The sequence below is a fragment of the Cygnus olor genome, chromosome 6 (genome assembly GCF_009769625.2).
Source record: "Cygnus olor isolate bCygOlo1 chromosome 6, bCygOlo1.pri.v2, whole genome shotgun sequence".
Taxonomy (NCBI): Eukaryota; Metazoa; Chordata; class Aves; order Anseriformes; family Anatidae; genus Cygnus; species Cygnus olor.
The window spans coordinates 11,721,922-11,741,660 of record NC_049174.1 but is presented as its reverse complement, the minus strand read 5'-3'; the positions used below and the strand labels follow the sequence as shown (position 1 = coordinate 11,741,660).

General features: G+C 57.8%; 2 protein-coding genes and 21 non-coding genes across 23 annotated transcripts; 14 read left to right on the top strand and 9 right to left on the bottom strand.

The window, feature by feature from the left end:
- Window positions 1-128: 128 nt before the first annotated feature.
- Window positions 129-210, bottom strand: TRNAS-GCU. The gene has a single exon. It is a non-coding gene; the product is annotated as a tRNA-Ser (tRNA).
- Window positions 211-339: 129 nt separating this feature from the next.
- Window positions 340-412, top strand: TRNAM-CAU. Its single transcript has one exon. It is a non-coding gene; the product is annotated as a tRNA-Met (tRNA).
- Window positions 413-585: 173 nt separating this feature from the next.
- On the bottom strand, window positions 586-658 carry TRNAM-CAU. Its single transcript has one exon. It is a non-coding gene; the product is annotated as a tRNA-Met (tRNA).
- Window positions 659-787: 129 nt separating this feature from the next.
- TRNAS-GCU lies at window positions 788-869 on the top strand. Its single transcript has one exon. It is a non-coding gene; the product is annotated as a tRNA-Ser (tRNA).
- On the top strand, window positions 791-2,894 carry LOC121072214 (vitelline membrane outer layer protein 1 homolog). The gene is made up of 3 exons (XM_040561592.1): window positions 791-1,273; window positions 2,021-2,136; window positions 2,274-2,894. Exons 1-3 carry the CDS (start codon window positions 1,235-1,237, stop codon window positions 2,575-2,577), a joined length of 459 nt encoding a protein of 152 aa, XP_040417526.1. The 5' UTR covers window positions 791-1,234; the 3' UTR covers window positions 2,578-2,894.
- A 97-nt stretch (window positions 2,895-2,991) lies between these two features.
- TRNAT-AGU lies at window positions 2,992-3,065 on the bottom strand. Its single transcript has one exon. It is a non-coding gene; the product is annotated as a tRNA-Thr (tRNA).
- A 437-nt stretch (window positions 3,066-3,502) lies between these two features.
- Window positions 3,503-3,574, top strand: TRNAP-AGG. The gene has a single exon. It is a non-coding gene; the product is annotated as a tRNA-Pro (tRNA).
- Window positions 3,575-4,600: 1,026 nt separating this feature from the next.
- On the top strand, window positions 4,601-4,682 carry TRNAS-UGA. The gene has a single exon. It is a non-coding gene; the product is annotated as a tRNA-Ser (tRNA).
- A 780-nt stretch (window positions 4,683-5,462) lies between these two features.
- TRNAP-CGG lies at window positions 5,463-5,534 on the top strand. Its single transcript has one exon. It is a non-coding gene; the product is annotated as a tRNA-Pro (tRNA).
- Window positions 5,535-6,403: 869 nt separating this feature from the next.
- TRNAS-CGA lies at window positions 6,404-6,485 on the top strand. The gene has a single exon. It is a non-coding gene; the product is annotated as a tRNA-Ser (tRNA).
- Window positions 6,486-6,878: 393 nt separating this feature from the next.
- TRNAA-UGC lies at window positions 6,879-6,950 on the bottom strand. Its single transcript has one exon. It is a non-coding gene; the product is annotated as a tRNA-Ala (tRNA).
- A 666-nt stretch (window positions 6,951-7,616) lies between these two features.
- Window positions 7,617-7,688, bottom strand: TRNAA-CGC. Its single transcript has one exon. It is a non-coding gene; the product is annotated as a tRNA-Ala (tRNA).
- Window positions 7,689-7,956: 268 nt separating this feature from the next.
- On the bottom strand, window positions 7,957-8,028 carry TRNAP-CGG. Its single transcript has one exon. It is a non-coding gene; the product is annotated as a tRNA-Pro (tRNA).
- A 217-nt stretch (window positions 8,029-8,245) lies between these two features.
- Window positions 8,246-8,317, bottom strand: TRNAA-UGC. Its single transcript has one exon. It is a non-coding gene; the product is annotated as a tRNA-Ala (tRNA).
- Window positions 8,318-8,644: 327 nt separating this feature from the next.
- TRNAP-UGG lies at window positions 8,645-8,716 on the bottom strand. Its single transcript has one exon. It is a non-coding gene; the product is annotated as a tRNA-Pro (tRNA).
- A 680-nt stretch (window positions 8,717-9,396) lies between these two features.
- On the top strand, window positions 9,397-9,468 carry TRNAP-UGG. Its single transcript has one exon. It is a non-coding gene; the product is annotated as a tRNA-Pro (tRNA).
- Window positions 9,469-9,798: 330 nt separating this feature from the next.
- On the top strand, window positions 9,799-9,870 carry TRNAA-UGC. Its single transcript has one exon. It is a non-coding gene; the product is annotated as a tRNA-Ala (tRNA).
- A 217-nt stretch (window positions 9,871-10,087) lies between these two features.
- Window positions 10,088-10,159, top strand: TRNAP-CGG. Its single transcript has one exon. It is a non-coding gene; the product is annotated as a tRNA-Pro (tRNA).
- A 268-nt stretch (window positions 10,160-10,427) lies between these two features.
- On the top strand, window positions 10,428-10,499 carry TRNAA-CGC. Its single transcript has one exon. It is a non-coding gene; the product is annotated as a tRNA-Ala (tRNA).
- A 432-nt stretch (window positions 10,500-10,931) lies between these two features.
- TRNAP-AGG lies at window positions 10,932-11,003 on the bottom strand. Its single transcript has one exon. It is a non-coding gene; the product is annotated as a tRNA-Pro (tRNA).
- Window positions 11,004-11,544: 541 nt separating this feature from the next.
- On the top strand, window positions 11,545-11,618 carry TRNAT-AGU. The gene has a single exon. It is a non-coding gene; the product is annotated as a tRNA-Thr (tRNA).
- Window positions 11,619-12,265: 647 nt separating this feature from the next.
- On the top strand, window positions 12,266-12,347 carry TRNAS-GCU. The gene has a single exon. It is a non-coding gene; the product is annotated as a tRNA-Ser (tRNA).
- Window positions 12,348-17,999: 5,652 nt separating this feature from the next.
- Window positions 18,000-18,769, top strand: LOC121072577 (beta-keratin-related protein-like). The gene has a single exon (XM_040562272.1). The coding sequence runs from the start codon at window positions 18,027-18,029 to the stop codon at window positions 18,321-18,323; it is 297 nt and encodes a 98-aa protein (XP_040418206.1). The 5' UTR covers window positions 18,000-18,026; the 3' UTR covers window positions 18,324-18,769.
- The last annotated feature ends 970 nt before the right edge of the window (window positions 18,770-19,739 follow it).

Below are 19,739 nucleotides of genomic sequence, written 5' to 3'. Positions count from 1 at the left end.
TCTTGCCTTCTTATTACGCAGAACCTACAGCTAGCAGTCCGGCGGCGGGTCAGGGCAGCAGGGAGCCCCCCGCAGGGCCAGGCTGCGGAAGCCTGGTGTGGGCAGAGGGACGGCGGCGGCAAAAGCTCCGACGAGGGTGGGATTCGAACCCACGCGCGCAGAGCGCAATGGATTAGCAGTCCATCGCCTTCACCACTCGGCCACCTCGTCCTGCTCCGCGCCCGCCCCACCGCCCGCCCGTCACGGGGCCCCGCCCCGCCCCTCGGCCGCCGCCTCACGGCCGCGGGCCCGGCCCGCCCCGCCCCGCTGCAGGCCGCGCGCGGGCAGCGCTTCGCCAGCGCCCTCTTAGCGCAGCCGGCAGCGCGTCAGTCTCATAATCTGAAGGTCCTGAGTTCGAGCCTCAGAGAGGGCACCGGCTTTTTTTTTTTTTTTTATTATTATTTTTTTGGCTGCGCCCTGGGACTGCCGCCCACTCCTGCCCCCGGACCGCGGAGTGTTGCAAAAAGCCGCGCGCAGCCCCGCATCGCAGCAAAAACAACAAAACAAAACAAAACAAAAATAATAATAATAAAAAAAAAAGGCCGGTGCCCTCTCTGAGGCTCGAACTCAGGACCTTCAGATTATGAGACTGACGCGCTGCCGGCTGCGCTAAGAGGGCGCTGGCGAAGCGTTGCCCGCGCGCGGCCTGCAGCGGGGCGGGGCGGGCCGGGCCCGCGGCCGTGAGGCGGCGGCCGAGGGGCGGGGCGGGGCCCCGTGACGGGCGGGCGGTGGGGCGGGCGCGGAGCAGGACGAGGTGGCCGAGTGGTGAAGGCGATGGACTGCTAATCCATTGCGCTCTGCGCGCGTGGGTTCGAATCCCACCCTCGTCGGAGCTTTTGCGGGGGGCGCGGGGCTGGTGGCTGCGCTGGTCGCAGCTCCCGCCTAGCAAAGAGGAGAGCCCGCACTCGTGAGCCCTAGGGAGTTTTTCCTCCCCGTCCCCGAGAGGAGCACCTGGTTCCCATACACCGCCGGCTCCCCTCTCACCCCAGCTTTCTCCTTCCTTTCTGGGCGGCTTTTCAAGGAGCCCCGTGCCCAGCAATGTTTAAAAAAGCTTGGAAACGTTTAAAAAAGCCCGGAAATGTTTAAAAGAGCTGTTACTGCAGAAAGTGGCTACTAAGGAGTAAAACGATCCCCTGCAGAAAGAGGAAGGTGCCACCCAGCAAGCAAACTGGGAGCAGTGAAGTGTGAAACCTGAATGCAACAGGCACCGTGGGATGTGGGGGCAGGGAAGAGGGTACGCGATTTGCATCGGTGATGTAGGCTGGATCCCAGGCACCTGCCTTTTTGCCTCAGTTGCACTGAATGCCACGACCCCAGCCTTACTCAGCTGCCCCCTGCAGAAGAGGCACGGGCGCCTGGGGGGGGGCTGAAGAAAGAGAACAGGCAGAGCGCGGCTCCCATCGCAAATGGTGGGAGCCCAGAGGGGGAAAGGATGGCACTAGGCCCTGTGCCATCCGAGCATCCCCTTGCAGAGCTCTTGGCACCAGGACTCCCGGTGGCTCTGGGCGAGCTGCCTGGCGGGGTGCTCATAGATCAGGTCCCTGCCCCCCACCCGGCAGGGGATTAGCCCTTTCCTGTGGCTAATCCCGGCTGTCCGACAGGCCTGGGCACCCCAAGAAGGTAACTGAGACACGCAGGTTCCTGCTGCACGCCCCGCCACGGGGGCAGGTGTAAGAGCCCAGTGGGACGGCCGCAGGCAGGACAGCCATGCCGGGAGCGTGGGTCCTGCTGCTGCTGGTGGGGCTTGCAGGGACCACAGGGAGATGGCAGGGCCAGGACCTGGGCAGAAGCGATGCCTCAGTCATCTCAGTGTCCAACGGGGGACCCTGGGGTGACTGGGCCTGGCCGGAGATGTGTCCCAAGGGGTCCTACGCCAGCGGTGTCAGCTTCAAGGTGCAGCCTCTGTGCTGGCGGCTGGTCTGGGGATGCTGTGTGCGGGGACCCTCTTGGCACCTGACCTCCCACCTCCCTTCCCTCACAGGTAGAGCCGCCGCAGGGAGTGATGGAAGACGACACGGCGCTGAACGGGGTTCGGCTGCACTGCTCCCGTGGGGGGAACGCCGACAGCAGCTACACAGCCGAGTCCCAGAGCGGCAGGTGAGCTCCCAATGGCCCTCATACCCTCTCTGTGTCTGGAGCGTTATTTCCACGGCACCCCAGCACAAAAGGGCTCGCACCGTCCTCCTCTGCCTGCAGCCCTGGCCTGGCACCGACTGCTGTTTCTCCCCTTCTAGGTGGGGCAGCTGGACGGAGGTCCTCTGGTGCCCCCACCAAGGGCACCTGGTGGGCTTTGCGCTGCGGGTCCAGGTGCCCCAGCATGGGTTCCTGCACGATGAAGTGGCTGCCACTAACGCACGCTTTGCATGCTCTGACGGGCAGGTGCTGCAGGGGCCGGGGTCTGTCTGGGGCCAGTGGGGTGGCTGGAGCCATCAGTGCCCTAAGGCAGTGTGTGGCATCCAGACACGGCAGGAGCCTGCGTGGGGGCTGAAGAGGGATGACACGGCCCTGAATGATCTGCGCCTCTTCTGCTGCCAGTGAAGGGTGCTGGAAACCTCTGGGGGGCCCCGAGTCCAGCAGGTGATGCCTTTGCCCTGATACCCTCTCCTTCATCCTCATGGAGTCCTTCCTTGCTCACACGCTCCTGGTGCCCCAACACCTACCCCCCTCCCCAGAGACGAACCCCAGCTCCCAAGTCCTTCCTGCCCCCACCCAGACTTCCAGATATTGCCTGGTATCTCCATGACGGTCTCTGTCTCGTCCTTCCTTGAAATGAGCTTTGGAGTAAAAACATGCACCCTGAATTTGCCAAGACATCTTGCTCATTGGGAAGGGGCAAATGGGGGTGTGGTGAGGCAGAGGAGCAGGGGCACCTGGGTGGGTGCCCTTTGTTGAGGTGCAGACCTCTGCTGTGTCCCCAGCCAGGGGCTAGGGAGGAAAAACAGCCCCAAGGGCAGGCACCACTGGGAGTCGAACCCAGGATCTCCTGTTTACTAGACAGGTGCTTTAACCAGCTGAGCCATGGTGCCCACCTACCCCTACCCAAAAGGGGTGCTATGTGTCTCCTGGGATCTTCCCAAGGGAAGTCATACCCCTGCCCAGCCCCTGTACTTGTACTCCTGCTAATGGAGTCACCAGAAGGACTGGGAGCCAGGGCAGGGGGCTGGGACCATGGGATCGGGTTAAAAGCTGGAGTTAGGCCCCCAGGGAGCTCTGCGCTGGCTGGACCATAGCAGGACAGTGGTTCCCAAAAGGAGGGGGCTACTCCAGGATTTGAGCCTGGAATATCTTTCACTCTAAACAAGAAGGGTGAAAGTCCTCCCCATGCCCAGGACATGGTGTTGTTCCATTCCTCAGGCCATCACCAGGGTCCTTCTGGAAACCAGCACTGGGGATGAAAGGCCCCAGGTACTGCCTCAGCACCCCAACAGTCGGCACAGAGCAGGGGCCTATACCTACACACCGTGGCTCGTTGGTCTAGGGGTATGATTCTCGCTTAGGGTGCGAGAGGTCCCGGGTTCAACTCCCGGACGAGCCCCCCTTTTGGGCACCACTGGCCTGCAAACAGACCCTGTGGGGATGGGGCAGGGACAGGGGCCCACTGCCCCACGCCCCCAACACCCATCCTTCACACCTCGCTGCCTCCCATCAGCACCAAGTTTTGCCCACACAGCCTGAACTCACCATAATAGGAGAGAACGTGCCCTGCTACATGCAGTGGCCGGGCAGGGGAGAGGAGAGACAACCATGGTCATTTCCCCGCAGCTGGTGGGGCCAGGAGCAGCCTAGGGACAGCCTTGACTGTGGGCCGCCCTGGGCTCCTTGGAGGCTCTGCCAGTTCTGTGCCTTCCTGGGGGTGGCTTGGAGATGCAGTGCTATTGTCAGTTATTGCCCAGCGGCAGGACAAGAGGCACTGGGCCCAACCTGGAACACGGGAGGCTCCCTCTGAATGCCAGGAAGAATGTCTTACCTGTGCAGGTGATGGAGCACTGAAACAGGTTGCCTAATGAGGTTGTGGACTCCTTGCTTTGAGACCTTCAAAAGGCACTTGGACGTAGTCCTGGGCAACCTAATGTGGGTGTCCCTGCCTGAGCTGGGGGTTTGGACCAGATGGGCCCAGAGGTACCTTCCAACCCCAGCCATTCTGTCATTATGTGGTTCTGTGGGGAGGAGACTTTCCTAAAGCAGAGACCCCCCCCACTATGTAAGGGATGTAGCTCAGCAGGAGAGTGCTTGCACCCTGGGTTAAACCCCCAGCACCTACATGTCCTTTTCCCCTTGAAGCCCTTTGCCTTCACAGGATGCATTGCTGGAGGCTGTTTCCCTTACTTGCCCTGAGGTGAGGCTCCCTGCCTGGCCTGACTTTTTTTTGCCCAGCCATCAGAAAATATCCCCCACCATTCTTTTTTCCCAGCCCTGGGATGTGCTGATGGCCTGGGAAGGCAGTTGTAGGCACTGGGGCTGCCTGGTGCATGGATGGTTCCATGCTGGCTTATGGGGATTCCCTCCCTGGAGCCAGACCCTTAGCAAGGGGGGAGGAGGTACCCATGGGACTAAGCAAGGAGCTGTGATGGCCGAGGGGTGAAGGCGTTGGACTTGAAATCCAATAGGGTTTCCCTGCGCAGGTTCGAATCCTGCTCACAGCGGTGGATTTTGCCTGCTGCTGGCAGGGGACTAGGGACCAGGGCCTGGGGTTCAACTCCTGGATAAACTCTTCTTTTGGGCATCCACAACCTGGCTTGTCTGGGCAGGGTAGGGATGGGGCTCTGCTGTCTGGCGCCATGGGGACAGGTGGCCTCTCCAGGTTTGGGGATATCCAGGCTGCTGGGACAGTCCCCACCACTGGTAGGAATGATGTGCTGTGGGGGTAAATGAGACAAAAAGGAGCAATGACAGTACGAGCAGACTGCTCCTCTGTGGGGAAGGGGCTGGTGGAAGTGGTGGGGAATGGCAGAACTGGGTGATACCAGCACCATGTCCCCATCAGGCAGGTCTGTCTAAGGCCATGATGCATCGAGAATACAGTGCATAACCCCTCTGGGGAATGCAGAAGTGTGGTTTACCACCACAGCCACAGTGAGGAGATGGTTAACAGGGGAGAAAAAGTCTGGAGATGCTAGGGCTTGAATCCAGGGCCTTATATGCAAAGCAAGCACTCTTCCCCTGAACTATATCCCATGCCTGATGTACCTGGCCATGCTGCAAACCCCATGGTTCTGTTGTCCCTATGGCCCTTGGAGATGTGGCTGTCGCAGCCTGTGGTCATGTCCAGGTGCCAGCATGACAACCTGGGAAGAAAAAGAGGGATGGCCCAGCTACAGACAATCACAGAATTCTAAGGAACTTCCCCAGTTCCTGCTGCACCATCACAGTTCTGTGATTATCTAACACTGAATAATGGGACTTCCGCATCTTCAGACTAGTCTGGCTCGTTGGTCTAGGGGTATGATTCTCGCTTCGGGTGCGAGAGGTCCCGGGTTCAACTCCCGGACGAGCCCTCTATTTTGGACATCCACCAGCTGTGGCAGACATGTGGAGCCCCAGCTCGTGGTGGGGAGCAGGGTCAGGAGAGTGGCTTGTCACAGGAGGAGACCTGGCCACTTTGGAGTGGGCATGTCCATAGAGCCTGGAGAGAAGCCCGTTAGCAGCAAAAACTGACAGCAAAATGGGGCCTCAGAGGGCCTGTCTGGGTGAAAGGGCCTTTGGGACAAGGCAGTGTGGGGCAGCAGTGTGAGGGTGTGAGAGATTTTCCCAAAGACCCACACACTACGCAGGGGATGTGGCTCAGTAGAAGAGCTCTTTCTTTGGGCATGTAGTCACCCATCCCCGCGGGCTCAGTGAGCATGCCTCTGGGGCCAAAGCTCAGTGCCGGCGGGAGGCAGCAAGCTGTGGAGGCAAGGTGTCCAGGTGGTCTGAGGCAGCAGAGCCTGACCACTACCTTGTCCCTGCAGGGGCCGAATGGGCACTGCAAGGGGCTGGAGTGGGGCAGTGACACCAAAGGGCTGGGATGGGGAGGGCGGAACTCATCTGGGAGTTGAGCCCAGGACGTCTCACACCCTAAGCGAGAATCATACCCCTAGACCAACGAGCCGGGGTGTGCAGCTGCCCACACCCCCCCACCCTGTGCCAACCCTTGCAGTGCTGGGGCAGCGCCGCCACTGGCCCCTGCTGGCCTCAGGCCCTGCCACCACCATCCCGGTGCAGAGCGGGCCCAGGGCTGGCGCTGGCGGTGCCCCAGCCTCTCCACGGACCTTGACCCACGAGGAATGGGGGCCGTGGGGGCACCAGGGGCTGCCTGGGGATGCCCCTCAGGGACCAAGGTGGCACGGGCACGGGGCACACGTAGCCCCAGCTGGCCCAGCCGGGGGCTGTGATGGCCGAGGGGTGAAGGCGTTGGACTCGAAATCCAATAGGGTTTCCCTGCGCAGGTTCGAATCCTGCTCACAGCGACAGCTTTTAGCCCTGCTCTGGGGCTGCAGGGGGCATGCTGAGGCCACACAGGGCTCTTGGCTTCCCAGGGCAGCCCCCTCCCTGTGCTGGGCCTGGCAGGCTGTGTGGTCTTTGGGGCCGAGGGGTGCCAGGGGTTATGCTGGGGGCCAGCTGCACGCCTCGGCTCGTTGGCCTAGGGGTATGATTCTCGCTTAGGGTGCGACAGCTCCCGGATGAGCCCCCCTATTTTGGGCACCGCTGGCCTGCAAACAGCCCTTGTCCACGGCACGGATGGGGCCCTGCTGTCCCACAGCCCCTGACACCTGCCCTCCACACCTCGCTGCCTCCTGCCAGCACCCACCTTCCCACTTCAGCGCTCTATTCTGGGCTGTGGCTTGGCCATAAAAAAAGCATGGAGATGCTGGGGCTTGAACCCAGGGCCTCCTGCATGCAAAGCAAGCGCTCTCCCGCTGAGCTACATCCCCCACATGGAGGGGCTCTGCCCGGGGGTCCCTGCTGGCACCCGCAGACCAGCTGCCCCCATGGATGCTGCAGATGGGGCACTTTGTGGCTGTGCCCACTTCTGTGCATTGGCCACACAGCCCAGGCACACCAAAGGGCCCCTGTGCACCAGGCTCTGATGGGCACAAAAGGGACTGCCACACAGGGATATGATTGTTGCTTAGGGTGCGAGAGGTCCCGGGTTCAACTCCCGGACGAGTCCACCCTTTTGGACTCCTCTGGCCTGCAAACAGATCCTGGAGGAATACAGCACGGCCATGCTGCCCCACAGCCCCGACACCTCGCGCACAGCCCCCTGCTGCTTCCCTCCACACCCCGCACCGCAGACCCGTGCTGCCCTGTGCCACGGGGACAAAAGGGACAGGGCGCAGCCAGGGCTCCGCTGGGACAGGGACAGCAGAGCGGGGCCCCGCGGACACCACGTCCCCGTGGGGCAGCTCTACCTGCGGCAGAGCCAGGAGCTGGGCAAGGCGAGCGCCGCAGCCATTGGGGAGCAAGGAGCAGAAACCGCAAGCAGGGGGAGAGGGGCTCTGGGGATGCCCTGCAGAGGGCAGAAGGAAGAGGAGTTCCTTGCGGGCCTCCCCTCCCCAGGCATTTCGCCATGTGCGGGCTGGGAGGGAGGAAAAGGCTGGAGATGCTGGGGCTTGAACCCAGGGCCTCTTACATGCGAAGCAAGCGCTCTCCCACTGAGCTACATCCCCTGGCCAGCACCCCTGAGGGGGCCGTGGCCCTGGCAGCAGCAGCACACGGGCGCTGCCTGCTCAGGTGGCAGCGTCTGAGCCTGCCCAAAGCTGGCTGTGCTGCCCGACAAAGCCTCTGGCCCCAGCATGGGGTGCCGCTTGCAGGCTGCTGGGGGATGCCAGGGCCGCCGCTGCTCCTGCAGCGGTGCCCGGGGGGACGAGGGCCCAGAGCCAGCCCCCCTGCGTCTGCCCCCTGCAGGGAGCACGTGGGCTGCGCTGCCCAAAAGGGGGGCTCGTCCGGGAGTTGAACCTGGGACCTCTCGCACCCGAAGCGAGAATCATACCCCTAGACCAACGAGCCATGGTGCTGGGGCTCTCTGCACCCTCTGCCCTCGTGCCCCACAGCTCCCGAGGCTGCTGGGGCACCTCAAGCTCTCGCATTTGCCCCACTGCTGCTGCCACGCACAGGCTGGGCCAGGAACTTCTTTCCCACAGCTCCCCAGGCCCTCGGGGGGACCTCCTGTGCCAGCCCTGCAGCCCCCAACAGCTGCCCTGCCCTGCCCTGGGGAGGAAAAGCATGGAGATGCTGGGGCTTGAACCCAGGGCCTCCTGCATGCAAAGCAAGCGCTCTACCGCTGAGCTACATCCCCACTGCCATGGGGGGCCTTGCCGGGGGGCTCTGCTTTTAACAAAACCTTCCTCCAGCCTCCTCCTCCTCAGCCCACACAGTTCACCAGCGCCTCAACACACCTCCCCCTGCTCTTCCACAACACACCTTCCTCACAAATCACACCTTGCGCGCGACACACTCCCCCCTTCCTGCTCACCATGCTCTCCACAGCCCTCCTCCACGTGGACACGCACCCACCCCAAAATCAAACGCTCTCCCCCTCACAACGGCCACTGCCCTGGCCCTGCTCCCCAACGCAATCTGAGCTCCCACACACACTCTCTGGGACAGGGAGCCCAAAAAGATGGGGCTCGTCCGGGAGTTGAACCCGGGACCTCTCGCACCCAAAGCGAGAATCATACCCCTAGACCAACGAGCCGGGGTGCAGCACCTCTTTGCACCCCCACTCTCGCTGCCCCACACGTTCACCCCTCAGCCATCACCGTTCCAGTGCCCCCAGCTGGCAGTACCCGTGACCTGTGCTGCAGCCACCCTCAGCCCACTGCGTATCAGAAAGAACATCATTGCAGTGCGGCTGATGGAGCACTGGGACAGATGCCTTCAGGGGTTGTGGAATCTCCCTCTTTGGAAATGTTCAAAAGGCATTGGGACATGGGCCTGGGCAACCTCATGCGGGTGTCCTTGCCTGAGCAGGAGGGTTTGTCCAGGTTATGTGCAGAGGTCCCTTGCACTATAGTGAACTTGGTGCTTCTGTGACTTTCTGGGAGAAGGCCAGGTGAGAGGGGAAATTGTGGTGTCCTTGGGGGCTGCCCCATGGATGAAGGAGGGGGCTGCTGCTGAGCGTCATCTGTGGTGAGCACTACCACGTGCTGGGGGACACTGGAGAGGAGGAAAGGTGCAGAGAGGCTGAGGTGTGCGCATGGTGTTCGGTGCTGTGCCACGGGCATGTCCAGCAGGGATCTCGAGTGCGTGGTGTCATCAGGAGGAGCCTCCCTGCTGTGGTCTGTGGCGGGGGCAAAAGGCAGCACAAGGCACCCCCAGCAGTGCCGAGGAGGTGTGGGGCAGCGAGAGTGGGGGTGTAAAGGGGTGCTGCACCCCGGCTCGTTGGTCTAGGGGCATGATTCTCGCTTTGGGTGCGAGAGGTCCCGGGTTCAACTCCCGGACGAGCCCCATCTTTTTGGGCTCCCTGTCCCAGAGAGTGTGTGTGGGAGCTCAGATTGCGTTGGGGAGCAGGGCCAGGGCAGTGGCCGTTGTGAGGGGGAGAGCGTTTGATTTTGGGGTGGGTGCGTGTCCACGTGGAGGAGGGCTGTGGAGAGCATGGTGAGCAGGAAGGGGGGAGTGTGTCGCGCGCAAGGTGTGATTTGTGAGGAAGGTGTGTTGTGGAAGAGCAGGGGGAGGTGTGTTGAGGTGTTGGTGAACTGTGTGGGCTGAGGAGGAGGAGGAAGCTGGAGGAAGGTTTTGTTAAAAGCAGAGCCCCCCAGCAAGGCCCCCCATGGCAGTGGGGATGTAGCTCAGCGGTAGAGCGCTTGCTTTGCATGCAGGAGGCCCTGGGTTCAAGCCCCAGCATCTCCATGCTTTTCCTCCCCAGGGCAGGGCAGGGCAGCTGTTGGGGGCTGCAGGGCTGGCACAGGAGGTCCCCCCGAGGGCCTGGGGAGCTGTGGGAAAGAAGTTCCTGGCCCAGCCTGTGCGTGGCAGCAGCAGTGGGGCAAATGCGAGAGCTTGAGGTGCCCCAGCAGCCTCGGGAGCTGTGGGGCATGGGGGCAGAGGGTGCAGAGGGCTCCAGCACCATGGCTCGTTGGTCTAGGGGTATGATTCTCGCTTCGGGTGCGAGAGGTCCCGGGTTCAACTCCCGGACGAGCCCCCCTTTTGGGCAGCGCAGCCCACGTGCTCCCTGCAGGGGGCAGACGCAGGGGGGCTGGCTCTGGGCCCTCGTCCCCCCGGGCACCGCTGCAGGAGCAGGGGCGGCCCTGGCATCCCCCAGCAGCCTGCAAGCGGCACCCCATGCTGGGGCCAGAGGCTTTGTCGGGCAGCACAGCCAGCTTTGGGCAGGCTCAGACGCTGCCACCTGAGCAGGCAGCGCCCGTGTGCTGCTGCTGCCAGGGCCACGGCCCCCTCAGGGGTGCTGGCCAGGGGATGTAGCTCAGTGGGAGAGCGCTTGCTTCGCATGTAAGAGGCCCTGGGTTCAAGCCCCAGCATCTCCAGCCTTTTCCTCCCTCCCAGCCCGCACATGGCGAAATGCCTGGAGAGGGGAGGCCCGCAAGGAACTCCTCTTCCTTCTGCCCTCTGCAGGGCATCCCCAGAGCCCCTCTCCCCCTGCTTGCGGTTTCTGCTCCTTGCTCCCCAATGGCTGCGGCGCTCGCCTTGCGCAGCTCCTGGCTCTGCCGCAGGTAGAGCTGCCCCACGGGGACGTGGTGTCCGCGGGGCCCCGCTCTGCTGTCCCTGTCCCAGCGGAGCCCTGGCTGCGCCCTGTCCCTTTTGTCCCCGTGGCACAGGGCAGCACGGGTCTGCGGTGCGGGGTGTGGAGGGAAGCAGCAGGGGGCTGTGCGCGAGGTGTCGGGGCTGTGGGGCAGCAGGGCCCCACCTGTGCTGTGTCCCACCAGGATCTGTTTGCAGGCCAGCAGTGCCCAAAAGGGGGGCTCGTCCGGGAGTTGAACCCGGGACCTCTCGCACCCTAAGCGAGAATCATACCCCTAGACCAACGAGCCGGGGTGTGCAGCTGGCACTTAGCACAGCCCCTGTCCCCACTGTACATTGCATTTCTTCCCCATCCCTACCTGTGCTTCTGGTAGCAGCACAAGGCAGCCTATGGCAGGTGCTACTTCTCATTTGCGCTTTTCTCTTCTTTTACCTTGAAGGAAGCCCCCTGGGGATGGTGGTAGCCAATTCCCATTTTCTGTCAGTCTCCAGTGCATTTAGAAGAGGTGTCCAGTGTATGTTTGGCCAGGAGATGCCGTCCTTGGGGGCATTCCTATCTGCCAGGGCTTCCCCCACCTGACTGACATTGGGCCATTCTTCACCCTGAGCATTTCAGCTTTCCTCCTGGTTTCCAATACCACAGCAGTGCTTGGCTGCCTTTGTTGCACTTGGCTTGCGCTAAGCCTAGAGGACATGAACAGAGCTGAGGGAGCACCGAGGAGCTGCTCACCAGATGCTGTCCCCCTCAGCACGTCTCCTGCCATGGGCACATGGTTCTCCTGGGGCTACCCTGAGGGCCATGAGCAGGGGGACCAGCCTTGTGGCCAGGTGGGCACCATGGCTCAGCTGGTTAAAGCGCCTGTCTAGTAAACAGGAGATCCTGGGTTCAACTCCCAGTGGTGCCTGGCCTGGAGGCTGTTTTTCTTCACAGGACCCCCCGAGCTAGGGGCTGTGAGAGCACTGAACACCCAGTAGAGAAGGCAATAACAGAGTCCCTCGTTTCTCTGGTGGCCCTGGCGCTCTTGGGAAGAACAAGTTTCCTTCTGACCCACATCTCTGGGAAGCTCACGGTTGTGAGATGATCCAAACTATCTCCAAACCCGTAATATTTGGGAAATAAAGAGGTACCTACTATGCTGCTGGCTGGGCTGCCCTATCCATCTTCCCCTTTCATTTACAAGCTTGACTGGTGCTGAATCATGCAGAAAAATCCTCTGGACATCGGTCAGGAGTGGGAGAGAGGGGAGAGGTGATGTAGACCTACAATAAGAAAAAAAAAAAAAAAAGCCTGGACCACTCACTTGTTTAGCAAAAATAAATAAAGCCTGTCTCCTGCCCAGTCTATGTTTTGTCGTCCTCTGAACACAGGGACAGGGGGGGAAATGGAGGGGGACAAATGAACCACAAAGCTTGCCACCAACCATGTGACAGGCAGGCACATAGCTCACTCCTACAGTCCAGCTGTACAGGGGACACCCTGACAAAGCATCTGTGGGTTTGCAACCTGTCCTCAAAAGTGAAAAAAAATCCCCAAATGTGGGCTGGAGCAGGGGACGAGGTGGCCGAGTGGTGAAGGCGATGGACTGCTAATCCATTGTGCTCTGCACGCGTGGGTTCGAATCCCACCCTCGTCGGCTCTCTGACTGCTGTGTGGGGGATCCTCTGTGGAGAGGGAGGCTTTTGAGGGCAGCCCCTGGCAGCAGGGACAAGACCCTGACACCCAGAAAGTCCCTTCTGGCCACCCCCTCTTTTGGCAGCCTTCCTCAGTGCAGCTGCAGGTAGCTGTGCCATCCAGCCCTGGACTGTTTGAATGTCATCACCTCCCGCCCCCAGCATCCCCCTGCCAGAGCCACCGTAGGCTGCCTAGGGAGAGGCAGGGGATGCTGCTGCAGGAAAGAGCTTGGTGACAGTGCAGCCCAGCCCTCGAGGGAGCGAGGGGGCCCTGGAACAGAGATCAGGCATCACTTCGCTGCACTGGTGGCAAATCGACACCTGGCTGGCTTCATCTCTCCCGTCTCTTTTGCTCTTACATGATAAATATATGTCTGCATCTGGATTAGTGTTCTCACTTGCTGAACCTGCTCCTGGTTGCTCAGGGAGCTGCATTGCCCTCCCATGTCAGGGCAACGTGTTGGGCTCCACGCTGCCGTACAGGAGTGGGGAGCTGTCCCCCCTGCAGGCAGAGCCTCGGTTCCCGAGCCCACCCACTGTGTGCCCCCTGTGCCCCTTCTCCCCGTGGCGGTGAAGCACCCGGCCATGGGCAGCCCCCCTGGGGATGGAAAGGAGCTGGCAGCACTGGCTGGGGAGGGACGTGGACACACCCTGGGTCTTTCCACATCTCACACAGAAACCCTGGGCATCCCCATGGCGCCCTGACTAAAGCTGTGCCTTCATGAGCCATCGCCACCTCCCCGAGGTGCTTTTCTGAGGAGGGCACGGGTGCTGCGTGGTGGTAGCTCCCTCCTATGTTTGAAATTGTGTTCACTGGGGAGGTTAGGGAAGAGCAAGGGTGAGATACTGCAAGATCAAGAGGATGGGAAAAAGACAGAAGTGGCTGCTAGGAGAGCTCTCCTTTCCTTTCCTTTCCTTTCCTTTCCTTTCCTTTCCTTTCCTTTCCTTTCCTTTCCTTTCCTTTCCTTTCCTTTCCTTTCCTTTCCTTTCCTTTCCTTTCCTTTCCTTTCCTTTCCTTTCCTTTCCTTTCCTTTCCTTTCCTTTCCTTTCCTTTCCTTTCCTTTCCTTTCCTTTCCTTTCCTTTCCTTTCCTTTCCTTTCCTTTCCTTTCCTTTCCTTTCCTTTCCTTTCCTTTCCTTTCCTTTCCTTTTCCCTTTCCTTTTCCCTTTCCTTTTCCCTTTCCTTTCCTTTTTACCTTCTTTTCTTTTTTCTTTTTTTTCTTTTTTTCTTTTTCCTTTTTTCTTTTTTCTTTTTCCTTTTTTCTCTTTCCTTTTTTCTTTTTCCTTTTTTCCCTTCCCTTCCCTTCCCTTCCCTTCCCTTCCCTTCCCTTCCCTTCCCTTCCCTTCCCTTCCCTTCCCTTCCCTTCCCTTCCCTTCCCTTCCCTTCCCTTCCCTTCCCTTCCCTTCCCTTCCCTTCCCTTCCCTTCCCTTCCCTTCCCTTCCATTCCCTTCCCTTCCCTTCCCTTTCCCTTTCCCTTTCCCTTTCCCTTTCCCTTTCCCTTTCCCTTTCCCTTTCCCTTTCCCTTTCCCTTTCCCTTTCCCTTTCCCTTTCCCTTTCCCTTTCCCTTTCCCTTTCCCTTTCCCTTTCCCTTTCCCTTTCCCTTTCCTTTTCCTTTTCTTCAGAAATCCCAGAGGTCTTGCAGAAAGGGAAGCACTGCATTTCTCAAGGCATGTCTGTGCTTTGCCGCAGCCAGGGAAACATGTTTTGCCAGCCTTGCAGGTCTCTTCCCTGACCTGACCCCTTTTTTCTGTTGACAAGGATGCGGAAAAGCCACACAGGGACACCTTGGGGGCGAGGGAGGGACACCCATGCTGCAGGCCCTTTGCGGGTTTTTGGCCTTCTCCAGGGCCACTTTTCCTTCCAGGGCCTGCAGGGATGCCCTGGTGGCCAGCAGGGAGCTGCTTGCCCCAGCCAGCCTGTCCACAGCCACAAATGGGGATGGGTGCCAACCCTGTCCTCGCCCACTGCTGCCAGGCACCATGGTGCTTGGCCAGCTCTGCCAGGGACAGGCAGGCTGCCACAGGAGTAGCTTCCTGGGGACAAGGAGTGGACGTGTGCTACAGCCCCAGAGAAGCAGGCCTGTCTCTGCCCAGGCACCTGGTGACAAGGCCTCCTGGGGGGACATGCCAGCCTCAGTGATGTGGAGCCTCAGCCCACTGGGGACCTGGCAATTACAGGATCTGTGAAACTAGACCTCCCCCAGCCCCAGGGCCCTGCTGTGCCTGGTGGCACCGGCGAGGCTGCACTCCCAGGGCTGCACGCAGGGACAAGGCTCCTAATGTCTGCGTCCCCACGGCCCCGCAGGGCTCCCCACACCGCCCTGGGCTTGTCCTGTGGTGGGGCTGTGGGTGCTGGTTGTCCCTGTCCAGCAGCTCTGTAGGGAACTTGTGCAAAGTCCAGCAGCCTCCACAGGAGGGGCTTGGAGGAATACAACCACCACTAGAATTTCCACCTTGGCTCTCAGGAGATCCTGGGGCAGGGGATGCTTCCTCTAGCATCACGGACATCTAGAGGGAGACAAGGTTACTGGAAACCAAGATGCAGAGCAGCAAATCAGAGTTGCAAAGTACTGCTAGGGTTTGGTGATGGAAAGGGAATCATGGTGAATACTGGTCCTGGTCCGTTTTTCTCCTCGTGTTCTTACCTGCAGGAAGAAACAGGGCTGAAATGCGCTTGCATCCTGGATCCCTTGCAAAAGTTAAAAAAATGGGCCTGACATGTTTGATCTGGTGATATTTTCTTGGTTTTGTGGTTTCCCCAGAGAAAGTCATGGCTCAGGCAGAAATTGCTCATTTCCTGAAATGAATAGGGGTTAGTAAAACCAGTCCTGTCTTTCTCCCAGATACCTGAATTTTCAGGAAGAGCTCTTTCCCCTACGGTTTTCCTTTGATTTAATCTCTCTCATTACACAAATCTGATTATTTTAGCTTCCTGACATGTGCCTTTTGTTTTCCCTGTTCCCATCTCCAGGCAAAGGACTTTATTATTATTTTTTTTTTTTTAAAGTGCAGAGATCTGCTCACATTCAGAAACATGCCCTTTTTTACTGCTCCCCTGCAAGTACTTCAAGCATTGCTGCACGCGCTGATGTTGTACTGGGACACAGTGCTCCAATGTGAGCAGCTGAACCTCACGTACTTAAACTGCATTGCAAAACTGAAACATGCGGTGAGGCTGCAAATCAGAAGCTCCCAGCCTCTGTTTGGAAGCCAGGGAGACCTGCGGGAAGGTCATTCTCTGGAGGATCACAGGAGTGCACAGAGGCATGGAAGAAAGGGGTAGAAAATGGTTAGTGAAGAAGAAATCCTGCCTGGCAAAAGAAGGGTTCAAGTCTTAGCCTGTGGGCCCAAGGTGCACCTGTGGCATCATTTTGTTATTGCAAAAGGCAAAAAGGAAAAGCTTAAAATAAAGTGTCATCCTTTTCTGCTCCCCAGATGGCCCTTTAGGAAGTTGTGACGAGCCTCCAGCCCGCTCTCTTACTCCAGCAGGCTGCAGGGCTGCTGCTGACTGAAGTATGTGTCCTCCTCTGAACCTCAGAAAGGCCAATTTTCTGTTTTTCCTTCCAGAGTGAGGTTAAAATGAGCTGGGCTTGACTCCATCACCTCTGAAAAGCATTTTTTGCCCTGGCAGGCAGGGCAGGAAGGTGTCACTAGGGATAACTCAGTGCTATAAAGGATGGCTCCACACAAGGCCAAGTCATCCTAGTAACTAAAGTGACCCTGAAAACCCCTACTAGGCATGTCTTTAACAGCCTTACTGAAAATCCCTGGCTCCACACATGCATTGTACATGTGCCCCAGTACTGCTATAGTTTATACCTTCATTTAGGCTCTGCTGGCATGAAATGAAAAACCTTCAAACTTTCTTTGCCCTTGGAGCCTGATAGCTCATTCCCCTGCTTGGTACCACGTCAGCGGCTCCCTCTCACCAACATGTTGCTGATTCACGTCTAAATGCAGGTTGGGACTTTTGCGACTCCTCAGCTCTTTAGCAGCTAGCAGGATTCCAGCAGAGCAATCCGTTGTCACACCTGTAATTAGAATGTCTTGATGATGTTGCTCCATCACAAGAAAGAATAGCCGTGAACTTCTGGCTCACTGCTCTTAGCATATCAAAAAACCTGGCTGGAAAGGCTCTTGGCCTCCAAATTCAGCTCAGTGAGCAAAATTAGCTACTTATGGTGTGCGTCACCTTCAGGGATGGACTCCGGAGTCTTTTTTAACATCTTTCTGTGTCTTTGATTAGTTTGCTTTTATAATCTGCTGTACTTTCCAAGCAGAATTTGTACCCCATGCATGGGGATAACAACATACAAAATCCTCTAAGCGAATCCAAAAGCATAAAAATTTGGCCATGCCACCCTAGCTCAGCTACCTGGGCTTGCCCTTAGTCACGTCTCTGTCTGTACTACCTGGGCAGCTGGGGAAGGAGGAGGGCTGCCTGGTGCCTTCTGCAGCACCACACAGTATTTTGTGCATTTTTCTCCAAGCTGTGCAAGGTCCCTCGCTGCCCCTCACACTTGCAGCATCCCTGATTTTCCTAATGGGACCATGTGAGGCTGAGGCAGTGCAGGAGCCTGGCTGCTTTCGCTGGGTTTATGCACAGATACATGGTTCTCTTGCTCAGCCTAAACCCCCTTACTCACCAGCTCACCTCAGGTGCACTTGGGAGCTGGCTTTCCCAGTGATTTATGGTTGTGCTGAGAGGAAGGTGGGAAGGGAGGGGAGATGAGCCGGGGATGCGCCTGCCCTAAATTCTGCTGAAATTCTCTCCTGCCTTGTAGCATAAGACCTAAAATGTACTTTGGCCTTAGGAGGTAAGATAATTACTGCCTGTAGCTCGAATCATTTCAATCTTACTCAGTACTAAATGGAAGCAAAACATGACAGATGAAAGAGGAAACTGTTTAATCAGCTGGGGGAGCTTTCCAGGAGAAAACTGCTGGTTGCCGGAGAGTTTCACACAGAAGGAATGCGCTGGCTCCCCAGAGGGACGGGGCACCCTATAAAACCCCACACGGAGCCTGGCCCTGCCACCCTCTTTCCAGCTGCTGCCGCCTCTGCCACCCAGGTAAGTCGAGACGGGCTCTGGCTCCTTCTGCCCGAGCTGTTGCTTTCACTGATGTCTTCTGCCTGCTCTTCCACAAGGGGTCGAGGCTTGTTACCTGTCTTCTGCCTGCAGAGGCCCTCAGAAGGGTTTATTTCTGTCGCAAAATGAGGAGTCAGGGTTCCAGGGGCAAGGGGGTGTCGGATGCAGGTGGTATTGGGTACCTACCTCAAGAGTCTGTAATCATACAGCCAGGTGCATCTTGCATGGATTTCTTATAAAAAAAAAAAAAAAAAAAAAAAAGAGTTTTTATTTTATTTTATTTTATTTTATTTTATTTTATTTTATTTTTTACCACAGTCAGATGCATTTCAGTGAGGACTTTGCTTGGTAAAGGCTTTCTCTCAGCTCTCCAGCACTGCCTTCCAGGGCAGGCCATCTAAACTAAACTAAATTATCCCAGTGTGTACCCTCTGGCTACTCCTCTTTACTTCTTGCTACCAGAGCCATAGAATTAGGGCTCCAGAGGGACGGCTATAGTCTCTGCCTCATGCTTATGCCCTGCTCTGTCTTCCAGGTGTCCGTCCTCACACGGCGATGTCCTGCTACGACCTGTGCCTGCCCTCCTCCTGCGGTCCCAGGCCACTGGCCACCAGTTGCAACGAGCCCTGCTACCGGCGCTGCGGGGACTCCACCACCGTCATCCAGCCTCCCACCGTGGTAGTGACCCTGCCCGGGCCCATCCTCAGCTCCTACCCGCAGAACACGGTGGTGGGATCCACGGCGTCGGCAGCGGTTGGGAGCTACCTCCGGTGCTGCGGGGTGCCGGTGGCCTCCAGCGGCGCCCGGGGGCTGGGGAAGGCGGGACTGCTGTGCCTCGGTGGTGGGCTGTAGGGTGTCCTTGCCTGTCACCTTGTCCCACCGATGCCAGCAGGGCGTAGGGAAGGAAAAGCGAAGCACAGGAACAAGGCTGGGGAAGAGGACTAAGGAAATGCCTGTGTATTTCCAAGCTGTGGAGGGCATCCGCAGCTCCCGCAGCAGGAAGGGAGCCGCGAGCACGTGTCACTCAAGATCGTGCCTCTGTACACCTTTCTCTTGCTATGCCTTACTGTATGTTTCCATGTAGGTGTCACAACCTGTGGTGCTACACAGCATTTGCTATTAGCTGGGGGAAAACGCTTTTAGCTGGCTGCGGACAGAAGGTGATTGCCACAGGCTGCAGGGGCAGCAGGGGCAACACCTTGTTGGTTTGTCCTTAAGTGGGTTTGTCCATTCCTTTAGTGAGCACTGGAAATGCGCTTCTTGTACTCTCAACTTGTTTATTCTATTTCTTTTTCTCATTAAAGACATGCTACATCATAGCCTGAGTCTTCTGGTGTTCCTTTTGCCTCTGGTCTGAAGTGGTGACCTGCTCTGGAGGCAACTTGTTGCTGTGTGGAGGTTCTTTTTTTTGTGTGTGTCTGAAATGGGAATTTCTGCCGTTCAGCACCACACTGCTCATGTAGACATGTGGCTTGCTGTGTCCAGCCCAAAGGCAGACTTCTCAGCCTGAAGACTTTTATTGCTGCCCCAGAGCAAGTGTCTGCTTAGGGAGACATGCAACGGTCTCGTTGCCTGTTACCTCAAGGAGGTGGCAACACGGAGATTGGATGTTTCAAAATGGCATTTTCCCTGTTTTTGCAGCAGGTTTTTTTTTTATTATTTTTTGGTTTACGGAGGATGGATGGGGCCTTATATAAATGAGTATGCAATGACTTAAACCTAGACAGCACAGGTGCTAGCGAGCTATTATGTATGTCTGAATGTGGCTGATGCATTTGCAGAATGTAGTAGCAGAAAACATTTTGTTCTGGGCTGCTGCATGTACACATAGACATGCACTTGTACAGGTGTTGACTGCAGCATTTGCCTCTGGAGAGCCACAGGAAATATCCTGGGGTTCTGGTGCTAGCTCCACATGATGGCTTAGAGAATGCCATACCAACCCCGGATGGGGCAGGAACTTTGCCCAGCAGCCCAAATCCATGTTAGCATCTCTCCATAAGAGGAAGAAGGGTGTCTGTGATGCAAACTGTGTGCAGATGGAGGCACCTCTAGAAAAATAAGCCAGGCACTGAGTAAGCCTCTTTTCAATGTGTCATATAACATCAGGCAGAACATTTTTAGCTAATGAAAGGAGGAATAAGAGTGCGACTAAGTCCTCCAAGGGCATTGTCTAAATCTTCTTTCATTCCTTAAACATTTTGTTAGTGTGAAAATTTGCATAGAGTTTATGAGCGTTTTGGCAATGAGGGATTATGCTGAGCTTGA

Bases quoted from the DNA above. Each gene is read 5' to 3' on its own strand.
- LOC121072214 (XM_040561592.1), top strand. From the start codon at position 1,235: ATGCAACAGGCACCGTGGGATGTGGGGGCAGGGAAGAGG. The intron at 1,274-2,020 runs GTACGCGATTTG...CTTCCCTCACAG, and splicing joins ATGTGGGGGCAGGGAAGAGG to GTAGAGCCGCCGCAGGGAGT. The intron at 2,137-2,273 runs GTGAGCTCCCAA...CTCCCCTTCTAG, and splicing joins GCCGAGTCCCAGAGCGGCAG to GTGGGGCAGCTGGACGGAGG.
- LOC121072577 (XM_040562272.1), top strand. From the start codon at position 18,027: ATGTCCTGCTACGACCTGTGCCTGCCCTCCTCCTGCGGTCCCAGGCCA.